We start from the raw sequence: 15,463 nt of genomic DNA on the forward strand, positions 1-15,463 counted from the left end.
TTGGGCTTACAATAGGCTGTAAGGCTCTCTGCTGTGAAATTTGAAATACAAACACTAAGTATAGATAGGCTTTATGGCTCTCTCGAAGGTGGAAGTCTGCGGAGAGGATTCTGGTAAGTCATGCACTTGAAATCATACGCCCTCCTTATACTCTATGAAGGGACCCCTTTACTGACGCTATCTACTCTTGTTTTCCCCTTCGAACAGATATAACGATCGGTGCGATCACGCAAGTTCGTGTCCTAGGCGGCCTCCTAGGTGTCGCGATCGCACAAGCCGTGGTATCCGGGCAGGTCTCCGCAAAGCTGGCGAAGACACTGGGTCACGAGAGCCTGGAAGCAATCCTGGACTCACCTAGGGCCATAGCAAACCTTCCTCCAGATCAGAAGTTCACTGCGATTCAGGCCTACGGAGACGCTTTTAACTTACTAAGCAAGATCGCGGCAGGAAACGCGGCTGCAGCTCTGGTGGCGTGCATGGGTGAATGGAGGCGGAAGCCCTTGTCACCTGCCAAGTATGCCGAGAGGAAAACCTGACCTGTCATTATCATTCTCTCATATGGGTGCGACTAAAATTTTTGTTGGAACAGCTAGATGTCCATATTACTCCAAAAGGGGTGCCACGTGCCTACGTGCACGAACCCCTTTCCTGTTTCATGAAGAGGGGCATACAATGCCCCTCGCAGCTAGCAAAAGATAGACATGAACAACAGAATATAGCAATACAGCACCACTTGAACCCCCACTTGTACGTACGTACGAAAGCCCATTCAACAATTTTATCGGTTAGCAAGTAATTATTCGCTTACACCTTAAACTTCGGAGCGAGTCTAATCTCCTATAATGATTCATCTCTAGACTCCCCCTTTTTCGTGATTATCAAAAGGCAATCCATGGCCGCGTCAAACGTAGGCCACGACACCCTATTCACACAACACACATGGTTACTGAGGGCTATATGACATGAGTAATCATCGTGGGCCCTGGTCTCGTGCTGGATTTTGTGTTGATGTGGCCTGGGCCTTCCCCGCCTCGGACCGCCAATCCGCTCAACGAACCATGGCATCGCCAAAGCTTGCTGGCCAGTCACCAAGCCGCCCCCAGAATCAAACCAAGCCCTGACAGGACTTATAAATCAGATTAACATATCCCTCCTTTGACCCTGCCGGTGTAGCCTAGCGGTAGTATTCTTATCTATATACTTAAAGGCAAGAGGGTTCAACTCCCTCTGCGGTCAATTTTTCGAGCCCGTCTCTGGGCAAAACCTTTTGCCCCCACGATGTTTTCCTTTTCGCCATTTTACGTTATTCTCAAACGTTCGGTATTTTGATCATGTAAGCGAATGAGATGGCATGGGTGTATTTGTTCTATTAAGCTTGCAATTGATCCTCGTAAATCATGAAAAGAGGAATATGTACATATATATAGAACAATTATTCTACACAAAAGTTACAACATATAGGTAGTAGAGAAACGAAAGGTAGTTAAATCGGACAGCCCCCAAGCCGCATCGTGGGCATCCGTCCACTGCTGCGTCATGTTGTAGAGATTGCGGAGAGTGTAGTACAAGCGACAGTCGGCCGCCTCGCACTTGAACTGAAGCGGCACCGCCGCGTCGCTCCTGAACTCGTCCTCCCGGATCTGGTCGCGCAGGTTGAAGTAGGCGGCGGACCAGAGGCCCGCGTCGCGCGTCTTGGAGTTGGGCGGGATGTTCGGCAGCGTCCGGTTGGCCAGGTCGTCGACCAGGCCGCCACCGTGAGGTCGGCGTCCAGGGCGCTGCTGGAGTAGGCCCGGGCCTCGCGGCTGCCGCTGGCGGCTTGCATGGGGCCGGGGGCGGGTCGGCCGCCCATGGCGACGGTGCGGGCGCCCTTGCGGGTCACGAGCTCCACGAACATTGAGCATGCTGAAGAGCAGAGACCGTCTGTGAGCTGCACAAGTGAGTCGTTAGATGCGTCGTAGTTGCGGATGGCACCACGTTAGTCACCAATACCACATCTTTCGGTTTCCAGTGCTCTACTGTCATACTGCCGGCGTCTTCAAGGTAATCGGTGGGGAGGTTGCCGCCGAACATCTCATAGATGAAAATCGGATCTGAGAGGTTGTATCTCTCCTAATGATTGGCCTGATTAGTATAATGAATGCTTCAGTTAGGAATGTATCGCAGCCAGACTTACTACCAAGGTGAAGTCATCCCCAAGATTACGTTTGGGACCAGCGTACTCCTGCCAGTTCGCAAAGTTTTTGCCAGTTTCTGCATCCACACGAGGCGTGATAACCCACTCGTCCACCAACCCGAGTTCCCAGTCGGCGAAATCTTCGTCTGATTCAGGATCTAATTTATTCCACCAGTTTGTGGTCGCGTTGCCCAGGATATTGCCCAGGGTGTGACTACGTCTGCGGCTGCCGGCAAACGGTACTCCCATCGGGAAGAACCTCAGGAAGGTGTCCATAACCAGGGTAACTTCCCTCCTGAGTTTTGCTGGAGATCGATAATAATCTTGGAAAGATTGTTCTTGGAAGCGCCATCGATGAATTCTTGGACGGTCTGGGTGAAGCTGTTGAGGTAGTCTCCGTACTGAGAGAACGACGGCAGACTCAAAACACCGGTGGACAGCCCGTGGAGGTAATATCCTGTGACGATACCTCCACCACTAATTTGCAAATCCGGTTGATGCACATCTGGCTGCTCCGGATACGCTTGGTGGCTTTCGTCTGACCAATTGCCGTCGCCGCCTGATGGTTCCGGCAAGTCTTCTTCGTTGTTGTCGGTCTGCACGTCGTCCCTCTTTCCGACCGTGTTGCTCTCAAAGTTGGGGTGAGCAGGATACCCGTTTACCCCTGGATAGAGCCCCAAAGCGAAGAAGTTGTACATGTCCCCGCTCGTTGCTATCGGACCGGCATCAAGCGGGTAGGTGTAGTAGGCGAGCCAGAATGTCTCGAGCGGGTCGGTAGCGTTCTCAAAGGTGAAAGTAAGCTCATCGCCGGGATAGAACGTGGCGGCGCCCTGCCAAACGTTCGGCTAGCCTTGGATGTCCTGCGCTGGGTGGCCCATCAACGCGTTCCACTCTGCGTGGCTCTCCACGTAGCCGATCGAGTTAAGCGAGGCGAAGTCGGTCAGATAATCGATAACGTCTCTGCCGTTGATCTGCGATATTGGAGAAGGCATCCAAGTCCAGCCATCTGACTGGGCCTGTTGGATGTCGTCTGATGCCAGACTGTTAGCGATGACTGTGGCAAGTGAGTGGACGGAGTCTCTATGAATACAAACTTGCCTGTCAGATAGGCTTTGGGAGGCTCTTTTCCATCTATAGAGACGGACGAGATGGAGTATGGGCTGCCGTACACGAATGGCGTCGTAAGGCCGATGTTGAGATAGACGTGTGCATCATGGATAGCCAACACCAACTTCTGCAGATCGACCTCGAACTCGTATTGGTTCTGGCAGTAGCCCGCGGTTACGTTGGTCTCTATGCGATGGAGAACATGCCCCACGTCGATGGCTGGCTGCTGATAGCCTCCCGGCGGACTCTTGAGGAAGGCCAAGGTGCTCTGAAACTGCAGCGTGGTGTTGTAGTATTCCAGGAAACGGAGAGCCGGGTCGGCATAGAACGGAACGCTGCTTAGAAAACTCTGCAAATCAACGGCCCAAAAGTAATAGGCTATATGAATCAGTCCTGTTGGACACAAATGTCCCATAACGATGTATGGGAATGAAGCTACTTACAGTCTTCGTCGCCTGTGTTCGCCTGGGTCATTAGATCGCCGCATATCGAACTGTCATCAGGGTCTGCGGAGACGGCTTCTACAGCGCGGAAAGCGCCCAGAGAGGCGCAGAGGCCCAGGAGATAGGCGTGGAGCAGCATCTTGCTCGACAGTATTGTCTACCCTGGAATTCGAACGGCGACGAAATAGCAGATGCCAAGTAGGGTTCCTCCTGGTACAGGGACATCAAGACTTTTGTAGCGATTCCCAATGATATCTTGCCTACCTAGTATGTGACTCGCAAGGGTATTAGGTATCACTTACGCTAGTATCGGAGCTTACTTTTAGCTCCAGGGCAGTAAAGCCAAGACTAGACCAGGACCCTGGCGCCGTTCAATTTCCGTTGCTCGCCGAAGGGACGAAGCTGCATATCCCGGGGCTTAGTGGTGGAATAAGCAATGATGATGAATATGGGGGCCAGAGGCTAGCCTGGTACCCTTGTTTTTCTTGGCGCCCCATTGCACGAGACTATTCACATGCCCGTCTGGGGCACAGGAGCTGAGGTCGAGAGGTCAGCACTAAGCCACACCCGGCTCCTCTAATTTCTAAGATCGACCCGTTACTGACCAGTCGCAGGTAAACCACAGAGCGTATTAATTGCACAACGGGGGGTGAATCCTCCGCCCAAGAGGAAGAAGGCCAGCCTTACGACCCAGGCACTTATGAAGATCAACGCTTTCGCCCGGCCCAGAACCAAAGCCTGAATTTGTTACCCAACAGCGCGGGAAGCGAGTTCCATTTCACACTTTCAAGCTTCCAGTTTACCGACAATGGCCATCAAGCAACCAGATCAGGCGGCCTTAACCCACTGCTTGCCGCACATCCGCATGGCGCTGTTCGATGTTGACCAGTCACCTGAGTACCAGTACTGGAAGAGCGACGATGCCTCGTGGCAGTTAAGATGTATTGGGGGTCCTGGATCGGGCAAGGTAGGTGGACTATATCCGAAATTAAGCAACGTCACGCTCACATATCACCTTGCGCCTCAGACAACACTCTCTTGTTTGATCATCGAAGACCTCGAGTCTTCCTTCAAGGGCCCTAAAACAGCCATAATTTCCATATTCCTACAGCCGCTGTCGGACCATGCCGTAAACGGTAGCCTCTACCCACTTTCCACTGAATTCCTTCTCGAGATACAGCGCCAGTTGAAGACCAGTCTCGGAGAAAGTGATGACGATAAACCTGATGCGGCACAAGATAAGCTTATTAGCAACGGAGACGACGCAAAGTACGAATGGGTGCGGTTCCGAATCCAGCCCCTGGATCGAGTGTTCCTAGTAATCGATGACCTCGACCTGGCTTTCCGGGACGCCGTTCAGTATCGGGAACTCGAATCGCAACTATCTCGGCTCCAGAGTGTGGACTTCAAGATTCTGACCACATCCAGACTACCTTACAAAACCGGCGAACTCAGGCGCTGCGACGTCGAGACTCATACGGGACCTGCCTTTCTACGATTCTGGTGGCATTGCGAAGCGTGCGGATTGGGCGTTTACGACATCCGCCAGGAGTGCAAGGACGCTGGAAATGGCTGTAACAAAGCGTGAGCTGTCCCCAGCCATACTGATACTCTGGTAGTTTGAGGAACTACCCAGGGCTGGACTGACACACGCCTCCTGCAACTCTCAATCGGTAGCGACCATGCCGAACTCCCCCTCACCCAACAACCGAGCAAGGTTCAGGTCTATGTCAGCCACTTCTTCCTGCCAGAAGGGTTGAGCGTGCTGGTGCGGGACGCGATGCAACGGGAACATGGAGACCTGGGCCTGGACACCTCCGCGCAGACACGTGGGTCGCCACCGCATCTGCCGCGCTTGACACCCTTGGGGCAAGAGCTCACGACCCCGGCGAACAATATGGCTGTGACAAGGGCAATAAGGGCTTGGTTCTGGTTCGGCTAATAATTGACTATGGCACTTCTAGGGGCTCTGGTCTTCTGTCCTTCCTCTCCATCTGGGAGGGTGATTCGTCAGGTTTATATACACCTATCCTGGCTTCCTCCAGGGGTCCCCTTTTATCCCATAACCGCCATATCCTTCAGGAATGTAGTTATCCGTTGGGCCGACATGCATGCCTTCGTTGGTATGCGTGTGACAATGGCGAAGGTAGCCGAGAGACTCGTTGAAGACACCGCGAGCCGCTCGGAGGACAACATGGCAGTCGCCCTTCTCCGATTAAATCATCTCTGGAAGGCCAAAACGCTGAAAGAGGCCAGAGCGGTCCCAGACCGACTTCCCTGAGAGTTTTTGAATGCCTTCGACGCGGGTGTATCCGAAATCGCAGCCCGCGCTTGCGGTATCAAGCGATTCCTGGGCCTTCAGTCTATCCGCATCGTGGGCCGATTCATCGAGCAGATCGAGATTCCCTACGAAGAATTGAAAGAAGAACTACGCGAGGCATGTAAGGGGGACGAATCGGAACTGGACGGTATACTTGGCTCCGAGGATGCTCTTGAGCAGATCCTCTTTGCAGCCCGGGGGTTTCTCACGAGTAGGAAGATCTGGAATAGCATATGGGTGAAGTGCTATCAGGTTGATTTCCACTTATATGTCGCTGAGAACTACTCCGACATCTTGTCACAACTGGAGTAGTACCGGTCGCATGGGAATGGGCGTGGAGGGCTGTGGTCCTCATCAGGGGACATTATGATATCGGACTAGCTCGTGTGGGATGGTAGGGAATTCATGCGTGTACTGTTCGGTGTGGATTTTAGTACATGGATTTGACATCTACAAACCACAGACAACCCTCTTACGCCAGAGGAGTTGCCACTTAGTTCCTTTGCCTCTACTGGGGTCTTGAGGGGGTGACAAGGGTTGTGAGGGCGGTATCACTTAGCCCCCACCCACATCACGTCAGCCGCAGCGCCCAAACTAGTCCCTGTGGCCGGCTGTGCATTAAAGCTAACTATATCGCTCATGCTACTGTAATGGCTTCCCTGGTCACTCTTCAGTATCTGCATCTCAATCCATCATGATCTGTCCTACTTGCAAGAATTCAATCTTCGACAGTGGTCGTTCATGGGGTCACCACCAGCTCCCCTCCTCCCCTGCTCGTCTCCTGTTGGAAGCCAAAGACTGCATTCTTTGCGGGTGGCTCGTAGCAGAGGCTAAGAACTGGCTGGGATCCGAGTTTCAAATAGCCTCGAAGAACGGCTTTTACCGATGGACAATTCACCGGTCGCCCAAGTTTAGAGATAGCGAAGCGTCTTGCACTATGCACTTCAGGCCCAATGTCAGTCAGTTTCCCCAAATTCGGAACGCACCAACAAAGGTCTTCCACTTGGTTGGTGCAGGTAAAGCTCCCCTGTTATTGCAATCCCTTGGCAACCCCTTTTGCAGAAAACTGATTTGGTGCATAGAGTCTGTTAACGTAAATCCCGTGCTCGGTGAAAAATTGAGCGCAGAAACTGTTGGGCTCCAGTTGGAGGCGTGGCTGGAGCATTGCCATACAACGCACCGCGGAAGGTGTGCAGTTCCGAATAATCCATCTTGGGTCCCCAAGCGTTTGGTCGACCTTGGCGCCCTCCCCGAAGGCTGTGTCGTTGTCAGAGAGACTAGGCTTCTGCCTCTACCGAAGCCAAGATTTGTCACTCTCAGCCACTGCTGGGACGGCCCAAAGGGCCCTTGGATGATTCAACTAACCCCGGACAGCCTCGCCACATTCATGGACCCCGAAAAGGGCATCAAAAGAGAACAACTCCCTCAAAATTTCAAAGACGCGATAGAAATCGCGAGGCTTCTAAAGGCACAATACATATGGATCGACTCTCTGTGCATACTCCAGGATGGAGAGGAGTTCAACACGGAGAGGCAGCTTATGCACCTGGTCTATCGTAACTCATACTGCAATCTTGCCGCAGCGGCCAGTAGTGATTGCCAGGGCGGGCTATTCCGAGACAGAAAAGAAGTCCACAACTTCGGCCGCGACATCATCGAGACATCCGAAAAGTCTCTCTTCGGGAAGGGGAGGTGGAGGATATTTTCTTCCGAGTATTGGTCTGATCAGCTGCTGATGGAGCCTTTATACTGCCGCGGCTGGGTATTCCAAGATGAAGCCACCATCACTTTCATGTATAGGAGTCTGCCCCTAGCTAATCATGTCATTAGAGCGAATGCTGTCGCCTCGAATCCTCCACTTCGCGGCGGGCCAGGTGTTCTGGGATTGCGCATCCATCACTGCTTGTGAGGCTCTGCCAGAAGGCCTGCCATGGCAGCTCGATGCCGCGTCGTCCACCGAGAGATATTGGAGGGAGCGGCTGCAACTAATCCAGAACCAACGTCCAGGAGCCAGCTCTACGCCCCTGAAGTTCGTCGGTTCGGCCGATGTCTCGTTCGAGAGCTTTTGGAGAGAGGCCGTGCTTAACTACACGTCATGCAACCTCACGGGAAAAGCGGACCGGCTACTCGCCATCTAGGGCGTCGAGAAGCTCGTCCGGGAGCAGTTCCGCCTCGACAACGGAGAGGAGGACTACGGCGTCGGTCTCTGGTCTTCGCAGCTGTCCGAGCAGCTCGCGTGGCGAGGCCAGGACCCCGGCAGGGCGCAGAGGCCACCTGCGCTGTCGGAGCTCTGGCCCAGCTGGTCCTGGGCTTCCATGGTCGGCTCCATCGAGACCCAGCTCCGGTCGTCGGAACTGGGCCAGTTCCACTGCGCGACGAGCCACGAAGGCGACGTGGTCGTCAGCTTTGCGCTCGCCAATCTCCCGCGGGGGACCGACGCGGATGACCAGCCGAAGAAGCTACGGACGAAGTGCTTGGCCTTGAGGAGTGTGTTCGTAAGGGTAGTTGTCGAGGGGGAGAATACCACCACTCGCGAGATGGGTCCGCGACAACACGATACCCACGCCTACACGTTGCGTCTCGTGGATCAAATCGGTCTTGAGGGGGCTCAAACACGGGCGTATTCAGAGTATCTCCGGATACTACGTCGGAATTCTCCCTAGACTCTGATGGCGACTGCTACTTGGTCGTCCTCACAGCCAGCCGAGACTACGAGCAAGGTCTGGGGGACTCTGCGTGGTCAAGTGACGAAGACAGTGGACAGAGCAAGTCTGCTTGGGTCCACGGCACGGGCCTTGTCGTCGTGCAATCAGCACCGAACAAGGGAGAGGGCAATGAAGACAGCGTGAAGTATCGGAGGATAGGAGTTTGCAATTTTGAAGGATTAAGTTCGGATGATTTTGCCAGGTTGAAGCAATCGCATGTTTCTGATATATGGCTGGTCTGAGCCCAGAGGAAGCATGTGTAATCATCGTACTGTAGGTAAATGCAAACAGTCATGTCGACAAGGGTAACCTTATTTGGCCTGTTCAGATATCTACTGTAGGCAACATCCAACCTGGCTCCCAGACACTTGAACAATGATTATGCTCAACACTCTTGACGCCAATGTTATTCTAGATGACCCTGAATGCACTCATTGGAACTCGGCCTGCATACGAATCCATGGTGACCCAAATCTTTTTTTATAATAGTTGTTTAGCTCAGAATATCGTTTCCCGTTCGTAGACTCATTAGAGACCAGTGATAAATATATCTGATCCTGCTGAAGGTTCGCTACGTGAAAGAGTAGCCAAAGTATAATTATCTATAACCATATCTACGTATCCTTCGGGAGGTCGAAGTTTAAGCAATGGGGGTGCCATATCTATTAAGACATTATACACCTACCGTGTAAAAAATCCTCAAACCTAGCAAGTCCTGTCAGCAGCTGCAGAGCACGAACCTCACGCCACGCCCATTCTAGGTGTGTACTTGGGGATTACTAATGCTTCAGGTTTGCCGGCGCCGACGACCCCTTCAGCACTAAGAAATATCACAACCTTCGCTGCCGGTGATGTATGCAACGCATCTACAGGTATTGGGGTACCGCATTGGCTGGAGGGTCACCCTTTAACACCAAAAAAGCATCGCGACTCTCGTTGTCGGTGTTGGCGTAACGCATCGACCGGTGTTGATCTTAGCCGATGAGCACATGAACACACCAGCAAGGTCGAAGCACCGCAAACCTTCAAGTACGCACCTAAAATTAACTGTGGCTTGAAATCAGTGCATTGCCAGCTGTTCGAAACATGGTAGGTTCAATGCCAATCTTTTCGCTAAGCCGAGCAGTCGCCGGCAAAGTGGAAGTACTCACTGTGCTGAGCTTTGGAAGGGGAAAAACCCCGAGCTGTTCTTGATTCGGGCACGAAGCAATGATGAGGTACAGTCCTGCTTCATGCACTCTGACCAGTCTACTTAGGCAAGGAAGGTCTGGCGAAAGCGTGAAGCGAGGTCGTAAGTATGATTGAGGGACATGCCCTACTAATCGGCTATCCACCCTGGTTGATGAGAAGGAGAAGTTCGTCCCTTGACCTGTCAGTCGTGGCAACGCACCTGAAGCGACTCTAGCCCACGCTGGGCTACTACGGCGTCATGGGTGCCATCCGGCCGATGCAAGGCGCCGCCGACCTGGACTTACGCTATTGAACCGAGTCTGCCTGCTAGTGCACAATATGGTGGCTGCCTATGGACTCGGATCTGATGGCTGAGGGTAGATCAGTGTCTTCTAGATAGAGGCAGGTGTATGGGTAAATGCAGGATCATGTGAGTCCTCTCCTTTTTCTTTGCCTACGTCTGGTTGGCTGTATGCACTGCTCGCAATTGCCCCAGTCTTTCCCGCATGAGCCATGCAAAAGGGGTCTCAACGCCCCGAGCTTGCAGACCTAATACACACAGCCTCCAGCCGGCTCATTTCTATCCAATTCGATCATCGTGGTTTGACTCTAATGAGGGAATGAGTAGTCATTAAAATTGATCTTCCTCTTGCGTAAGATAACTGAGGTGTTCGCTGTTACGTATCCATGTCCAACACCTAGACTAAGCTTATATCTACTGCACCGGTAGCAATTTCCATTCCTTCATGCAGACCAAAGGGCCCTGGCTTTCAATTTGGAAGAACAAGTAGATCGCTTGTCTTAGCGTCTTCGATCCCGATCGCTGGGTATACATCTCTCATGTACCAGTCCGCCACCCGCTGCTCCTTACTGGGAATGGCTGGCTCATCTGTCAAATCTTCCAATAGAGAGTCGATTGACTGGAAAGCTGTTTCAATGCCATGCTCGCGCCCGATGATTCCTCTGCTGATGGCTTCCATTTGCTTCAGTTCCCATAGCCCTTCCCTTTGGCACGATACCTTCTTGAACAATCCCAGCATCTCCAGCCGTAGCCGAAGAAAACGACATTTCATAACGGCAAAATGAAGCAAAGGGGCCAGTGCCACCTCAAACTTAAATGCATTGGTAATCGAGGCCCCAAGAGACTCTCTGAAATCAGCTTCCTCTCTTGCCAGTGCGAGTATCCGCTCAAACTGGCTTCGGCAAGAATCGTAGACCATTTCGTCGGGGGACAGTCTGGTGTCGACCCATATGTCGCACACCAGCCATCGCATCTCCAGGAGGCGGTGTAAAGTCAACTCCACGTGGCCAGCAGCAGCAACTTCCGATGACCGTTGCTTTCGGAATGCCGACAGTCCCGAGTACCACGTATCTAGATCTCGACATAGACTCTGCCATTTGACTAGCAGGGCGGGTGGCGGCATGTACTCCCCGAGGGGGCATTGACGCCGTGGTTCGAGCTCGCGGATCAGTCTAGCCGTGCGTGCAAGCAGACTGTCCATGGCCTCGAGCGCATCGTGTATGGTTTTGAATCCGTGATAAGGTAGATTGTCGAGCGGCAAGTCAGGAAAGTCGGCTGGATTGGGCCCGAAGAAGAAGGGGTACACCGACAAATGACGAAAAATGGACGACAGCTCCGTGGGGATGCTATTGTTGGAAACCTTCAGGATCTGCATAGCATGACGGCAGTGCCCGATGGCTGCACGGGCATTGTGGCGTAGGAATTCAACGCAAGTGAATAAAATGGACAAGTACAAGAGCATATCCGTATCGATGTGCTCTGTGGCGGCATGTCTCAAAGCTTTGTTGTAGTACACAACAGCAGCACGCTGTCGGTCCGGGGTAGAAGAGCCAGAAAGCTCGTCGCTGGATGATTCGTACAATAGACTGATGGCCAGGGCGGCATAGCGGGCTGGGCCCTCTTGCATAGATAGCTGTAATAGCGTCGTTGTCCAAGACAGGCTAGTCGCAGGCCTGGAGAATACGGGCGCCGCAATGCGTCGGAAGAGATCCAGACTGCGCGCTTCGGCCGCGTTATTGCCCGAGGACAGCAGGCGGGACCACGAAATCGACCCCGTCGGCGGTGCCACATAACCGTCGCAGTCTCGGCCACTCTTACGGCATCTCGAGCAAGTAGGCCTAGCTTCGTCACATTTTATTTTCCGTGCTCTGGAGGACGGGGCTCGAGTCTCAGCATAACAGTCACCTCGGTCATGGGGGTGTTACTGACTTGCATGTTTTGCAGCCTGTGCGGACCTTCTCGAAGCCTACACGCGACATTGACCTTGATTTTGCAACTGAACAGCGACTTTGTCTATTGGGTCAGTAACTCAAGAGAAGGGAGCTAGATGGTTACCAAAATGAGGTGATGGCGGTTTCCAGGATCGAACGCATACATGCTTGTTGCGTGGACATGAGATGACGTTGGTTCTCTTTGCTGATATCGTATCCATCCCGATAATCCCGGTCCACATGTGGGGCATATCCGAGGGTTCGGCCAGTAACCGTAGGTTGGAATACGCCGTATAAGTACAGTCGCATTGGAACTGCTAGGGCTGAGTGATGCTGACCAGTGACCAGTGGCCACGTTAAAGGCAGACAGGTAAATATCTGCGAACACTCTAGCCTGATGGCTTTAAGAGTTTTAATTGTGGTTTTCTAACTTGCAATGGACGTCTTAATAAGCTTTCGTAAAACACAAAAGGATCCATTAGGTTTGGTAAGGGATCAAAAGAGCACACAGTCAGGGGTAAAGTCCATCAAGACTAGTCGTACTTAAGTAGATTACCCCAATTCTTTTGGGGTCTCATCGGTCAAAGATCACCTTCACTTCGGCTCTTCGTGGAAACAGGACTTGTATACGTCCGCAAGTCTGCAAACTCAATGCCTTATTAACAAATGATTCCCATATAGACCGCGCGTCTACTCGTGAGTTTCGTGATTATCTCAGAGTGCACGTTCGTAATAGAGTCGTCAGGTCTTGCATTCGCCCGCGTTGGGCAAAATGAGCTAGAATTACAGCGAAAATTGTCGGTGCTAATCCTTGAAATCTAGGTAAAATCACCTCGCTAAAGTCTGCGCACGCACCACCTGTAGCCGATTTCCAGCACTTTTACCACTATTTTTAAATAGTAATAGCGTAGTTAAATTAGTTGCAAATCGGTTATATTTAGGTTTATTTCAATCGTAATTATATATATTTTAATAGTAACTATATTAGCCTTTTGCGCGCCGTATAGTAGCTATGCGACGAGGGATAAAACATAATAACCGGAGTATTATTTCCGGATCTAGTGTAGCCTACGCCCTCTTAATTATCTCTTTTATATACGTTTCGTATACTATATTCTTTTTAAGGTATTAAAATTAAGGCTTTATTTTATATATTTTAAGCTTAAAAGCTTTTTATATTTATTTAATAAGGTTTAAATCGAGTAAATAAATAGGTTATTAAATCGTTTAAATACTTTTTAATTCGAGAAACTCTTTTACGAGGTTAAATCGATATATACGCGCGTTATTTTATATAAAAGAGTCTTTAAGCTCGTAAAAAAAAAAAGAAGGGCAGCCTTTAAAACTTTAATATACCGGGTAGAAGTGAAGCCGCCGCTTAGAGAGTCGAGATCTTCCCGGTAAAAGATAAAGGGGGAGGTCCTAGCTTCTTTATCCCTCTGCTATATTATTGCCTATACTATAAAGCTAATCCGAGGCCTGGAATAAGGTTTAGGGTTAATTAAATCCTTTTAAAAACGTTTTAAATAGTATCGAAAGATTTAATGGCCTAGTATATACGGTATATTTTAGATCGTGTATTTATTAAAAAAAAAGGTAGAGTATTAATTATTTTAAACGCGCCGGCGAGGATTAATAACGATAGAAAGAGAGTTTTTCTTTAACGTTATTATTTGTTAAGAGGATGCGTGTAACGAACGCTATCCGGGTTCTAAAAGAAACCTAGTAAAACGTACTAGGGTTTATATTAGTAATACGAGAGAGTATTTAAACGTGCGATAAAGGTCCGCTTTTATCGATATAATAGGTAATAGTTTATAAAAACGAAGATAACTAAGGTGTATAGATTTAAAGGTATTTATAATAAAATTATTAAGATTTTTTACTTTATTAATAAATTAAATTAGTATTTAAATTAATTATTAAAATAAAAAGTATTTATATAAAATATATAAAAAACGTTTATAATTATATATTTAATCCTTTTTTTTATTAATTCGTTATTATTTAATAATTTTATTTAAACGCGCTCGGCGTTACTTAGTAATCTCCCTTAATTACGCTCTACGCTATTTAATAATTCCGCTTAAGCGTTCGTTACGTTTACGTAACTTATTAGCGGCCGCCGTCGCTTGTAAGCGTATTTATTTTATCGCCGGGCAAGGTAATATTATCGTTATTCGTTATTAAAGAAGGTCTAGCTTTATATTAGTATAGCTAGCGGTGCGGTCTGTAGCTGTAGTATTATAGCTTAGTCGAGGTATGATAGTTTCGTGCCGGTAAGTAAGGTTTTTAGCTATATAATTAGGTCGGGTCGTAATACTATCCTTTTTTTTTAATTACTTTATTTTTAAAGCGTAAAACCGTATAAATATCCTAGCCGCTTATTATCGTGGTTTTATAATAAATTCTTTCTTCTTTATTGCTTTTATTATAATATATATTTATTATAAATAGTTGCGTTGAGAAATCTCGAATTAAGCTTAATTAGTTTTTTTACCGTTCGTTATACGGATTTTATTAAAGCTTTTTTTAAATTTAGTTTTAAAGTTATACTTTATAATCGTTATTTCGTAAAAAAAATAGTTTTATATAATAATAAAAGACGTTAATAAATATAAAAAATATATTCGTACTAGTTATACGTATAATAATATTAAAGTTTTATTATCTTCTTTACGGCGTGTATAGGACGAGCACGACCGCCTGTCTTAGAAAGAGTCCGCCGTGGAGGTTTATTTCCTAAAGCTTTAGCGCTAAATTAACGAGGCCGTTACTCGCCTTATTCGTCTCTATAAACAGAAGGAGATAGCTCATATTTAAGGGGTTAAATTAGTGTAGCGTGGCTTACATTCCTTAAACGAATTAAAAGAATAAGAGCGTCGGGAGTTTAAGGCCGTTATGGCCGTCTAAGTTTAAAAAGGCTTTAATATTATTAATTAAAACGCGACCGACTTCTCTTTTAAGCCGATCCCTAAGGTTATTATTTAAACGTTTATAGCTTTTTAATAATATTCGTTAAGTATTTTTTAAGCTTTTAAATACTATTTTTTAATAGGCACCTTTTCTACTAAACGAAGTATTAAAAGCCTCGTTTTTTTTTTTTCGATAATTCTGTTAATTTCGTACTCGTATTAATCTATTTCGACTTTTAGTTATATATTAATTAAGGTTTTTTTAACCGCTGGCTCGAATAATAAAATATAAAATATAAGGTATATTTATATTATTTTAAGTAGTAATAATTAGTAATTAGTTTTTAAAACGATTTTTATAATTTTAAATAGTTCGATCTTTTTAAAGTTTAATTTAT

The 15,463-nt window shown here is 48.7% G+C and overlaps 4 protein-coding genes across 4 annotated transcripts; 2 read left to right on the top strand and 2 right to left on the bottom strand.

Annotated features, from left to right (window-relative positions):
* Positions 1-1,448: 1,448 nt before the first annotated feature.
* Positions 1,449-3,862, bottom strand: PG994_013318 (peptidase s41 family protein; the record flags this gene model as incomplete). Its single annotated transcript, XM_066864727.1, has 7 exons — positions 1,449-1,927; positions 2,025-2,109; positions 2,174-2,399; positions 2,453-3,003; positions 3,082-3,214; positions 3,268-3,658; positions 3,724-3,862. 7 exons carry the CDS (start codon positions 3,860-3,862, stop codon positions 1,449-1,451), a joined length of 2,004 nt encoding a protein of 667 aa, XP_066709688.1.
* A 669-nt stretch (positions 3,863-4,531) lies between these two features.
* Positions 4,532-6,355, top strand: PG994_013319 (uncharacterized protein; the record flags this gene model as incomplete). Its single annotated transcript, XM_066864728.1, has 3 exons — positions 4,532-5,307; positions 5,401-5,552; positions 6,048-6,355. 3 exons carry the CDS (start codon positions 4,532-4,534, stop codon positions 6,353-6,355), a joined length of 1,236 nt encoding a protein of 411 aa, XP_066709689.1.
* Positions 6,356-6,737: 382 nt separating this feature from the next.
* Positions 6,738-8,990, top strand: PG994_013320 (uncharacterized protein; the record flags this gene model as incomplete). Its single annotated transcript, XM_066864729.1, has 5 exons — positions 6,738-7,059; positions 7,126-7,805; positions 7,858-8,121; positions 8,182-8,530; positions 8,707-8,990. 5 exons carry the CDS (start codon positions 6,738-6,740, stop codon positions 8,988-8,990), a joined length of 1,899 nt encoding a protein of 632 aa, XP_066709690.1.
* Positions 8,991-10,688: 1,698 nt separating this feature from the next.
* PG994_013321 (uncharacterized protein) lies at positions 10,689-11,846 on the bottom strand (the record flags this gene model as incomplete). Its single annotated transcript, XM_066864730.1, has 1 exon — positions 10,689-11,846. One exon carries the CDS (start codon positions 11,844-11,846, stop codon positions 10,689-10,691), a length of 1,158 nt encoding a protein of 385 aa, XP_066709691.1.
* Positions 11,847-15,463: the final 3,617 nt, after the last annotated feature.

The sequence above is a fragment of the Apiospora phragmitis genome (genome assembly GCF_038363925.1).
Source record: "Apiospora phragmitis strain CBS 135458 chromosome Unknown utg000011l:1.0-3236445.0:1.0-3240683.0, whole genome shotgun sequence".
NCBI lineage: Eukaryota > Fungi > Ascomycota > Sordariomycetes > Amphisphaeriales > Apiosporaceae > Apiospora > Apiospora phragmitis.